General features: G+C 39.8%; 1 protein-coding gene across 7 annotated transcripts in view; it reads right to left on the bottom strand.

Moving 5' to 3' along the window:
- PHF14 (PHD finger protein 14) overlaps positions 1 to 11,907 on the bottom strand; it is a 164,509-nt gene extending 152,602 nt beyond the window's left edge. For 5 of the 7 annotated variants that reach the window (XR_001860303.1, XM_017729331.1, XM_017729329.1 and 2 more), the window contains exon 1: positions 11,745 to 11,907. Coding sequence is in view for 6 of the 7 variants with exons in the window: in XM_017729331.1 (XP_017584820.1) it covers positions 11,745 to 11,892 (148 nt within the window). In the remaining variant the exon portion in view is untranslated. The remainder of the gene's footprint in view (positions 1 to 11,744) is intronic. The other 2 variants (XM_017729328.1, XM_017729327.1) reach the window with 1 other exon arrangement.
- Between the last annotated feature and the right edge of the window lie 381 nt (positions 11,908 to 12,288).

Raw genomic sequence — 12,288 nt, 5'->3', positions numbered from 1 at the left:
TACTATAAAGTACATGTAAAAACTATTGAAAAATGACAGGTGAACTTGTTAAATTTTATAAACAACATCCACTTTGCTATCTCTCATCTTATATCCACCTACTGCTTTTCATTCATAGTTTTAATGAAAGAAAATTCAGAAAATATTTTTCTTCAAATTCTAAAAAGAAAATGCAGTTTCTTGATCCAATGCAGGGATCAATTAGGCAGTGGCCACCATTTTCAGTTTGCTCAAAGCCATCACCAAGTTCTTGACCCACTGTCATATAGATGCAAAGATGAAACATGTCAATGCTCACAAATTAAAAAAAAAAATCTTAATTGCTTTAGCTACAACCCAAAAATCTCCACCACTCAGTATCACCTTACACAGAGAATTTCTGTGCACACTCATCTCTGTATAAATCCAAATAAACAGACACTGAGGTCAGTGTGCTACACATTTCATATGGCATTTATTTCCACCCCAAAGAACACTGCCAATGATTAGCCAGTTGTTACTTCAATATAATGGTCAATTTTGCCTTCTTCTGCATATACCTGCATGTGGAACTGCTCAGTGAGAAGATTATAAAACTATTGACAAAAAAGTCTGTAAGTGCTACTATTACTGATTAGGACATTAAAGCTATCCATCCCCTTACAAGCTAATAGAAACTGAAAGTTTCCAACATGTTCTAACATGTAGAGATCCAAAAAACCCACATTTTTTACAGTCTTTTGAGAAAAGTGTAATTCAGACATTTTTCTACACCTATTAGCCTTAATTGTAGTAATCAAAGTACAACATAATACACAAGAAAAAAAAAACAGAAATAACTAACATACAATCCAAAAAAATTATTTTCAAGTTACAGTAACTTTGTTTGGATGCAGAATCACGGGACAGGTAAGGCTGGAAAGGACCATGGTGGTCCATTCTAGAGTACACTCCCCAGGATTGTATCCAGACAGTTCTTGAATATCTCCAGTGAGGGAGACTGCACAACATCTCTGGGCAATTCTGTCCCAGTGCACAGTCACCTGCAGGGTAAAGCTCTTCCACAGATTCAGGAGGAACTTCCTGTACATCAGTTTCTGCCCATTGCCTCTTGTCCTATTGCTTGGCACCACCGAGAAGAGCCTGGCTCCATCCTCAAAACGCTCCCTTCACATACTTATAGACACGGATGAGGTCCCCTCTCAGATGTCTCTTCTCAAGGATGAACAGGCCTAGTATTCTCAGCCTTTCCTTGTTAAGAGTACCTCCACAGAAGGGCCACAAAAATGGTGAGAAGGCCACACTCCATGACAAGCTTAAAGAGTTGGTGTGGTTCATCTTGGAGAAGAGAAGGCTCCAAGGAGAACAGGGCTTGTAAGTGAGATTTTTTACCAAGGCCTGTGGTGACAGGAAAAGGGGAACCAGTTTCAAACTGAAAGAGGGTAGAGTTTCAACTGGACATGAGAAACTTTTCAATGAGCATGGTGAAATGTTGGAGCAGGTTGCCCAGGGAACTGGTAGATGCACCATCACTGAAAATACTCGAGGACAGGTGGGACGGGGCTTTAAACTACCTGGTCTAGTGAAAGATACTCCTGACAAAGGCAGGGGGTTGGTTTAGATTATCTTTAAAGGTTTTTTGATCATGGGTTGGTTTATAGGATACCAGGCCTGCTGGCAACAGACACGGCACACCAGATACAAAGTGGGGGAGGAAAAGGATCTCTGCACAGGAGTTAGCAGGGCTTACTGAAAGACTAAACTAGATTTGAAGGGGGGAAGGGATAAACCCACATTCACTAGAGGTATACTTCAGGGCAGCACACCACTGGGGGACAACATGTTAGAAAGGTCCTTTGGTCTGTTGCCTCAGTGGGGGTAGGGAATGGAGATCCATGCTGCAGTAAGGACACAAGGGTTATTATATGTGAGAAAACACGGAAGTGACTGAAAACGGTCATGTAAGACTTAGGGCTTGCTCCCCCAGAAAGTTAGTGAGATCAATAGCCCAGCTGAAGTGCCTCTACACCAATGTACACAGCACAGGCAACAACCACGAGGAGCTGAAAGTCACTGTGCAGCATTAAAACTATGACAATAGCGGCCACCATGTAGGCAAGAGATGACACAGACAGTGAGAGCGGCTGCAATGGATGGCTATAAACTCTTCAGAAGAAACAGGCAAGGAAGGAGAGGTGGTGGAGCAGCCCCATATCTTAGGGAGTCTAGGGCATAATGATGACATGGTTAAGGGTAAAACTCAGGGGAAAGTCTAACAAGGCAATACTGGTGGGAGTCTGTTAAAGACCACCCAACCAGGATGAAGAGAAAAGCTAAATAGTTTATAAGCAGTTGGGAGAGGTCTCACAATCACTATCCCTCATTCTCACAGTGGACTTCAACTTACCAGATGTCTGCAGAAAACACAATACAGCAGAGAGGAACTGGTCCAGAATGTTCCTGGAGCATGTGGAAGGTAACTGCCTGAGAACAGCCAGTGAGGGAGCCTACTAGGGAAGACTCCCTGCCAGACCTGTTATTTGCAAACAGAGAAGGACTTGTGGGTTACGTGATGACTGGAGGCTGTTCTGGGCAGAGCAAATGTGAAATGATAGTTTTCAATTCTCAGAGAAGCAAGCAATCAGCAGATCCTGGGCTTTCAGAGAGATGATGCCCTGTTGAGAGGCTTGGTTGAGAAGTCTCTTGGGAGGAAGTCCAGGAAGGCTGGACATTCTTCAAGGAAATCTTAAAAAGCACAGGAGCAGGCCATCCCTATGTGCTGATAGACAAGCCAGCAGTGAGAAAGACTGATGTGGCTGAACAGAGAGCCAAGAGCTTTGACTGGAACTCAGAAGAAAAAAGAGAATTTAAGGCTTTTGGAAGAAGAGGCAAGAGGACTACAGGGATGACATGAGGGTTTGCAGGGAGAAAATCAGAAGGGCCAAAGACCAACTAGAACTTAATCTGACTACTGCCATAAAAGATAATAAATACATAATCAACAAAAGGAAGGCTAAAGACAATCTCTACCCCTTACTGCATTAAAAGGAAAACAGTGACAAAAGATGAGGAAAAGGCTGAGGTACTTAATACCTTTTTTGCCTCAGTCTTTAACAGCAAGACCTGGTGTTCTCTGGGTATCCATCCCCCTAAACTAGAAGACAGACACAGGGAGCACAATGAAGCACCCATAATCCAAGGGGAAATGGTCAGTGATCTGCTGCATCTCAGAAACACACAGGTCTGTGGGCCCAGATGAGCCACTTTCTATCATTTACCAGCAATCCTGGCTAACCAGGAAGGTCCCAGATGACTAGAAGTTAAAAAAACGTGATACCTATCTGCAAGAAGGGTCAGAAGGAGTATCCATGGAACTCCAGTCAGGTCAGAAGGAGCATCCATGGAACTCTCTGGAAGGTCATGAAGCAGATCATCTTGGATGCCATCACACAGCGTGTGCAGGACAACCAGGCAAGCAGACCCAGCGAGCACTGGTTTGTGAAGGCAGGTCCTGCTTGACCAACCTCTTCTTTCTATGATAAGATCACCTTCTTAATAAACAGGGAAAGGCTGTTGATGTTGTCTACATGGATTTTAGTAAAGCCTTTGATGCCACTTCCCACAGCATTTCCTGGAAAAAATGGCTGCTCATGGCTTGGATGGGTGCACTGTTTGCTGGGTACAAAACTGTCTAGAGGCTGAATGGCCAGAGAGTGGTGGTGAAGAGTTACACCCAGCTGGTGGCAGGTCACAACTGAGTTGCCCACAGCTCAGTACTGGGGCCAGCCCTGTTTAATATCTTCACTGACAGCCTGGACAAGGGGATCGTGTGTACCCTCACTCAAACAGTTTGCAGACAACACCAAGTTGGGTAGGAATGTTAATCTGCTGGAGGGAAGGAAGGCTCTGCAAAGCGATCTGGACAGGCTGGATTGATGGGCCAAGGCCAATTTGACGATGTTCAACAAGGCCTGGTGTGTGAACTTGGGTCACAACAACCCCATGGAGCATCACAGGTTGGGGGAAGAGTGGCTGGAGAGCTGTCCAGTGGAAAAGGAGCTGGGGGTGCTGGATGACATCTGGCTGAACAAGACCCAGCATGTGCCCAGGCGGCCAAGAAGGCCAATGTGTCCTTGCCTGTACCAGCAATAGTGTGGCCAGCAGAACGAGTGCAGTGATTGTCCCCTGTACTCAGCACTGGTGAGGCCACACCTCGAATCCTGTGTAAAGCTTTGGGCCCCTCAATTCAAGAAAAACACTGAGGTGCTGGACCATGTCCAGAGAAGGACAATGGAGCTGGTGAAAGATCTGGAGCAGAAGTCTGACGAGAAGCAGCTGAGTGAGCTGGGGATGTTCAGCATGGAGAAAAGGAGGCTCAGGAGAGACCTTATCACTCTGAACTGCCTGAAAGGAGGTGGGTCTTCTCCCATGTAACAAGTGATAGAACTAGGTGAAATGGCTTCAAGTTGCAACAAGGGTGGATTAGGTTGAGTATTAGGAAAAACTTCACAGAAAAGGTTGCTCCTCAGGGAAGTAGTTGAGTCACCATCCCTAGAGATTTTTAAAAGATGTGTAGATGTGGCACTTATGGACATGGTTTAGTGGTAGGCTTGGCAGTGCTAGATTAATGGTTAGACTCGACTCTTAGAGGTCTTTTCAAACCTAAACAATTCTACAATTCTGTGATACTTGCCAGCTCCCATAAACACTTTACAAGAAACTCCTAAAGCTATACTCTCATACTAGACATATCACAGATTAAATGCCACATGTATGCTCAAAGCAAAATGTATTTTTGTATCTCATTTCACAGGTGCTGAGTGCCTACGTGCACTATTTGTCTCACTGTAAATATGGTAATACAGGATTTTGCCACGTAAAAATTAACTGAAATTTTTAAGTTAGATTTCATTATTTTCTCTTGCTTTATTTCCCCACCATAAATATATGACAGACATTTGTTTTGATGCTTTAACTGTGCTGTTGCAATTATAAATAGTCTTAGACCCCTTGCCAATTTTATGTTTTGCAGGGAATCTTAAGTCTTGGTGTAGTTTGATCTTTAACAGCACTCTGAATTACTAAGACTGATTCTTGTTCATCAATACTACACCACGCAAATAATTTAAAGCAGAGAACAAATAAACACTATTTTCACTCACTTCTCTCCTTCAGTTTCTCTTTGCCTTCTGCCTGCACATTTTGCTTTCTACTCTCCTTTATACATTCATATACACACCAGAGATACCTATAGTAAGAGATATCTCTCCTTGATCTGAATGCATCCACTGTGAGAGATGCTTTTCTAGAAAGAGCTATTCGGTGATAACAGCAATTTTTGCAGGTCTTCTTCTGTCAGCTGCACTTTTACTGAGCAAAAGGCTGCAATATACAATTTTCTCCTTGACAGAAATGCTTAAAGAATGGCTCTTTCAAATTGGCAACCATATCATGTCATTCCCTATAGGAGAGAAGCAAAGCTACTCTAAGTGAAAGATGGGGCCAGATACACCATCAAATAGTGAAGAATATAGAGTTCCATTGAGAACAAATATGAGAGATAACAGTTGGGAGAAAGACATCATTTATTCCTCTACACCTTGTATCTTTAGCTCTACTAAGCACAACAGCAGGTGGCAGTCAAATCCAAGAGGACAATTCTGAAAGGAATTCCAAGAACAGAACATTATACTACAGAATTAACATACACAGAAAAGTGTAATAAAGAAACACTCCACTCAGCCGTGGAGTCTTGTATAATATGTATGATGCACAAGACTTCAGGGTAAGCCTACTGAAATCATTACATGAGTCAACAAAAAAAAAATCCTCCCAGGGTTTGCAGGACCATTTTACAAACAATTTTAAATATGACACTCCATAATTTTTACTTTTTTTTCAACATTCTAAGAAAGTTCATATATACAGTGAGCAAGTGCTGCACTACAAAAGTACCTGGCCAACCACTCACAGGAGACATTCTGGTTCTTAAATGCAGTATTTAGCTTAATAAGCAGCTCTGTAAAAAACAGATTTATTGATTGTTTCAAGTGAACTCCAAAGGATAAGCTAGTTAAAGGCAATCATGGACTCGATTTTGGACTTGCCTCTTCCACTAACAAAGCTTAACAAACTCCAAATAGTAGACAAAAAGCATTTGGAATCATTTCAGAATATTCTTTTATTCACACTGAATCCTATCTGGTTGAGTCTTTCCAAAGTGCTCAAAGCTATCTAAAACGAATGCAATCAAGGATCCTGGAACGTTGAAAAGGAGTAAAAAAACTGAAAAACTGAGCATGCAATACAGAAAGCAACTACGAAGTTATCACTGCTAAATAATATTCAATAATAATCTAGCAATCACATGACAAAGAGCCTACAGTGGCTTTTACAATACCCTCTTTTTGAGGGCAGTAACAAAAACCAGGATGCAGGTGAGGTTAATGTCACTCAATCACCACCATCTGATCTATTGGTCCTTTACCCTCTTTTTGCCCCATCACGAGGCAAACAACTAGCCTTTGACATGATTATGTGAAGTTACCTAGCTATCTCTGCTGAAACACCATGTACAATCCCTCACCCACGGTGCCTGCATCCTGATGGATGGGAAACATGGAAAGCACTACTAATTGTGTTTGTCAACAGCCTCTGGCCATAAACTTCCTTACAGAAGAACTGCTCCAGTATCACAAAAAATCCTCAGCACACGTGCTATACCAAGCATCCAAAAGCAGCTGTACTTCCTACACATCTGATCAAGGTATCGCAATAAAGACTCCGTAATACCTTAAGGAACTCCTTAAACGAACTAGGAAGCTACAATATTAATAACTGGATGTAAAAACGAGGCAGGAAAACCTAGATTATGTGTGTAAAATAAAAATTTTTAAATTACCAAAGGCAGAGTTGTGTAACTGGTAAAATTGTGACCATATCTGTCTATTAGACACAGAAGTCCATTACGCAATGATCAATGTAACTATAAGCAAGAACTAAAAAGGCTTAATACTTCATTGCAACATAATTTCAAGAAAGAGAATCTAACATACCAGTTAGATATATGCCCCTGGCTTTCTATGCTATTTTGCTTCATACGATGATTAAACACTGGCAGACTACCGGCAACTCGACATTGGCAGTGCTGGCAGTTAAAAAAATGGAACTGTCCAAAGCAACATGATTAAGAACACGTAAAACCAAACCAATATAGATTAAGATGCTACAGCTCCATGGAGAGAAACTGTCTTCTCAAATAATGCTTTGAAAAGAAGTATCTAACATGTATTAACTGCAGATGTAGACTGGGCGGAGCAGGAGATGAAACTGACCACTGATCCATGATTACACATTTCAGAAAACAAGTATTTAATAGAAAAAACGATGGAAAGGGAACAAGGGAAAGTCATTTGGTAAGCAGCTTACTCACTTCTTCACAAGCAATAATTATGTCATGACATTTCAGTAGATGTCTATTCAAGTTGCAAAACCACTCAAAACTGAAGATTGCCAATTTTGACTTGAGTCATTAGGAAGTGCCTCATTTACAATGTTACAACACTGATGAAATTGGGCGCCCTACCAATGCCTTGTCAGCAAGCCCCTGGAATAACAGAAATCCCAGTGTTTCCAAAGAGAACGAAGTTGACAATCTTGTCAGTCACTCCCAAGTTTTACTTAGGGCGGCAGACAAAAGTTTTACCTGGGATGAAGAGGTACATAATGCTGGTATTTTCCATTTTCCTCAATTAGAAAAAGCCCTTGTGACTTCCAGTCTCAGGAACTATACATTAATATGGAAATACATGATAATTTACTAATGATTAATTCATCAATATTTTCTTTTATCTTCACTGTCTACTGAAACACCTTACTTTAGTGTTTCCTATCATTTAAGTTTAGTCTCAAAAACAAACATTTGTTTCTTTATCAAGATTTCAGTACTGTTAAACACTACAGTATTTTGATCGTTCACAAACATTTCTTTATATTACAATATCCTGTATAGGAAAGCAAAAGTGTAATCTTCGTTGTGCTAAGAGGAAAGAAGTTACATAAAGATAATAATATTTGCAACTTTTTATTTCTAAATCAAGACACAGGTTTTTAAGAATAGCTATATATATATGCATTTTTGTAGATCATTACTTGTTTTAAACAGATCTTCTACTGACCTCAGCTGCAAGAATAGTACATGATATATATGCAAGTCAGGCTCCACACTCAACACCAAAAAAAAAATTATGAATGCATCTAAAAATTTGAGTCAACAAGACTGACTAGTAGCAGAAGTAGTAACAGGATTGAGTTCTTCAAAGGCAGCATTCAGTTATTTTCTTCTTAGCTACACTGTGATAGAGAACCAGTCCTTAAATTCACACATGATTCTTGTTCAGGGACCACACTACATTCCTCTGCATGATTTCAATTTCAGTATATGCTCTGACAAAACTGAGTTCACTGATGAGAGACAAGAAAAGTAGTAAATGCTTGCTTTGGAGCCCTACTGGGAATTACTCTACACCTGTACTCTGATTTCTGACATCAGTGTATCTCCAGCTGCTCCCACTGCAGAAAAAAAAAATGAACAAAAGGACTCCCCAAAGCATGCTTAATTAACTTAAAAGCAAAACTTGAAATAACTGATGGGTATTGTGAAAGATACTATTAAAAGCCTTCTGTTGAGTATATTACAGCACCATTATTTCAAGTCACATGTTTGTACACTCTGATTCCAAAGGGACATTTTTTTTGATTGATCCTGCATTAAGATTAAATATGACATTCTTTCTTATGGAACAAATTTTTCAAGATATTTACAAAAACCAGAAGAACACAGTACTTTAGAATATGGCATTACCAAAAGAAACAGAGAAGCCATTAAAAATTACTTTGTTCAGTATAAGCATAACGAAAAGCCCGGAGGCCTGAAAACTATTTACATTAAGTAAACTTAAAAGAATGTAACGATTCTATAATCAGTTTCTCTAAAGAGATGTCAGAATATTGAGAACTTTTAAGTGGAAAAGGCCAACTGACAGTTGGTATGACCTAAATCCAAGAAAATAAATTAGCTACACTGTAAGTAAAAGTCCACATAGATTTTTTTGGTGGAAATAGAAGTTGGGTAATTTGAAATATTTTTTGTAATGAAAAATTTTACCAAGGCACCAAGACTCTGAAAACAAAAATTCAGAAATGCCAAACTGCTTCCTAAAAGTACTTAGTAACAACTTCTCAAATCCTTACTGCATTGCATATTTCCAGAAATCTGGCAGAACAATGAAGGTGTGTAAAAGTTTAGGTGTTCAGGGTTCAGTCCCCATATATTTGCACAGTGTCATCTACTAGTACGTATCACTGGAGATCCTAAAGCTCACACATATGGACACAACACAATCATCAGGGAGAAAATTACTTCAGAATTCTTTTAATTTAAGTAATCCCTTAACTTAAATTTTCGAATTTGTTTTGTTATTTTAAACACCTATATGTGCATTTGTGAATGAAGTAAATGCAAGTATGTGTTGTGGAGCTGTGGAATTACCATACTAGAATTTATGCTCATATTCAATGCAGACTGGGTCTTATTTCTGACACACTTATTGCCTTTTGTAAGCAAACTAAACAATGTCATTCTGAATTCAAGCAAATACTAAATACTGATTTGCAACAGGCTGCTCATGAAGAGCCCTATGTATGCATGTGTGTGTGTGTAAAAAAGTCCCTTTATTTAATCACTTCTTCCAGCCAAATCTAAATGGACTAAGTGCAACCAAATCTAACATATGTTGTACCAGCTTCATTTTAAATCAGTACAGATGTTGTGCTTCAGGTATCCTGCAACTATTCATTTAAACTTGTATTACATGTAAGAAACACTTACTTGTAAAAACTTTCTATTCCCCAACTTCTCCAAACCCTCACTGATTTCTTTTTCCATCCTGAAAATCTTTGAATAAAGTATAAGATGTCAAATTCTCTTGCTGTTTCAAAGTGTTTTCACAAAATTTTAAATTTTATTAAACAGAACAATTATTTCTCCTACAAATGATAGATATAGGTTCAGAAATGCTAAAACAACACTTCATGACATATATGAACACAAAACAGCAATTAGAAAAAAAAATTAAGTAGAATTTTTTCTCATATGCTTGCTTCAATTCAGTGTTGCATATTAAAAGGAAAATCCATTCAACTTCCTCAAAATGAAATTGATTTTGAAATACACCCAAGGCTAGATACTGACCAGCCCCCTCTAGTATATATACAGTATCCTGAAACTCAAAAAGGATAGTAATTAAAAATTAATCTGCACTCACACATTGTTGAGTCAGGAAGCTATATTCATTTTTTTAATAAATGACTGTCTTTTGACCAACTAATATACTTCTCTGAATTAAGTGTTCATCACCCATACTCCCTTTCCAATTCTCATTTTCCCTTAAATCCTGCCTACGCTACTGTTCCAAAACAGGGAGATTTTTCTCTGGTAATTAAAAATCATTTCCTTTTATGGCAAATTATATCCTTACTCAAAAGAAAGGATCAAAAGCCTCAGAACACAATTAAAAGAATAGATGAAACCAGCTCCCAAAAGTCTTAACATGAAATTGGTAAGATGACATCAGTTTTACTCTCTTAAGCCACTGCAGCCTGCTCTACCAGAACAGCCAAGGGAAGTATGTCTAAGCCTAGGGGAAGAGGTGGTGAGAAGAACAAAACTAACCAACCAAACCAAACCACAAACACGGAGCACTAGGGCATATCTTAAAACTGGCACTGGGTAAAATATTCTTCAGCATTTTTAAGTTCATCAATACAGAGGAACTTGCCAAATGTTAAAGAATAAACCTTTAAATGGGAATATTTTTGCACTATACATTCACACAGAACATACACCAGCATCCCCAGTACAGAAATAACAAAGCCAAGTTATTTGATAAGCTGCCATAATGCTTCCCTCACATCTTATACATCCTGCATCTTCTGTTTATTTCCCTCAGCATATGCCACAGAACATCCAACATGCAGTTTATTGACCAACATGGTCCTATCCCTTCTTTCCCTTTCCTTCAATATACTTGAATTTACTAATTTTATTTTGGCCATCTTGTCTATTTTCAGTTTCTGTGGATGTTCACTGCAGATAAAGGAATCTGCACATATAGAAAAGACTGCAAAGCAACAAAACTCTGTGGCAAGGACTTCCTTCTAGTATGAAGTGTGTACACTTCTCTGCATATTTCTATCTGAATGGACACCTTAAGTTTGTCTGCTGTAAAAAACAATAAAAACCTGAACAGATTATCTTTTTGCTTTAGGTTCTTACTCACCAAGTACAATTAACCTTGAGAAAAAGGCAAGTTCATAAGTCCACAACAAACTATTATCCAGACTTGTTCAAAACAAAATGGCTTTAGATTCTTCTTATTTCAATACTAAATACAGTGAATATTCCAAAAATTATCTCTACACTGAAGAACTCAAAAGCAATAAATACAGTTAAGGCAGTCTGCACAGAAGGTACTCAAATGTTTCTACCAAAACTTGTTTCACAGTCATGAGATTTCTGTTGAAAAAAGAATAATCACAATTTTAAGTACTGATTCCCAGTTATCCAATCAAGTCACTCCCTTCAAGGGGCTCCAAGTCCCAGCAGACTCGCTACAAGCATTCTGCCTCCTATATGATATCAAATGAGCAACCATAAACCAAAAATGAGATAATTCTGAACTGAGGAGATGAGAAAGCATATTTACCTGAAGCATCTCCAACTTTAAAATCACTGTCATCAGAGCTATCATAATCTAAAGCTTCCAGCAGCGAAGCTGCCAAAGGCTTCACCTGTCTCCTCTTCGAACTGCGGTCCACTGCAGGAAAAAAAACAGTGTTGTTACTGGGTAGCATAAAGAGAATTCAGCATCGCTAAGGGCATTCAAATTACAAGGCAGAACGGGCGTGACAGGCAGGGGCAGTCCCGGGAGGGCTGGGTGGGCACTGGGGCCGCCAGACATCCCCGGAGCAGCCAGCATCCCCCGAGGACGCGCCCTGGCGTGATCCGCCAGCGACCAGACGCAGGGGGGACGCGCAGCCGGGACCGTGGGACGCCCAAGGGACAGCGATGCGCCCGCTCGCCGGGGGCGTGCTGGTAAAGAGCAGCTTAAAAAACCACCCTGGCACTTTTCCATTTCCCCGGGTGGAAGCGAGAAAGCGTTACAAAGCTGTTCTCATTTAACCCCTGCTCGAAGAGATGCGTTTCTCGTGGATTCTGTTGGATTGTCAAGCTCATTCCTGCAGTTCTGA

Source organism: Corvus brachyrhynchos, unplaced genomic scaffold (genome assembly GCF_000691975.1).
Source record: "Corvus brachyrhynchos isolate BGI_N302 unplaced genomic scaffold, ASM69197v1 scaffold142, whole genome shotgun sequence".
NCBI classification, from domain to species: Eukaryota; Metazoa; Chordata; class Aves; order Passeriformes; family Corvidae; genus Corvus; species Corvus brachyrhynchos.
Note: the sequence above shows the minus strand (reverse complement) of the source record. Positions and strands in the feature narration are given on the sequence as shown.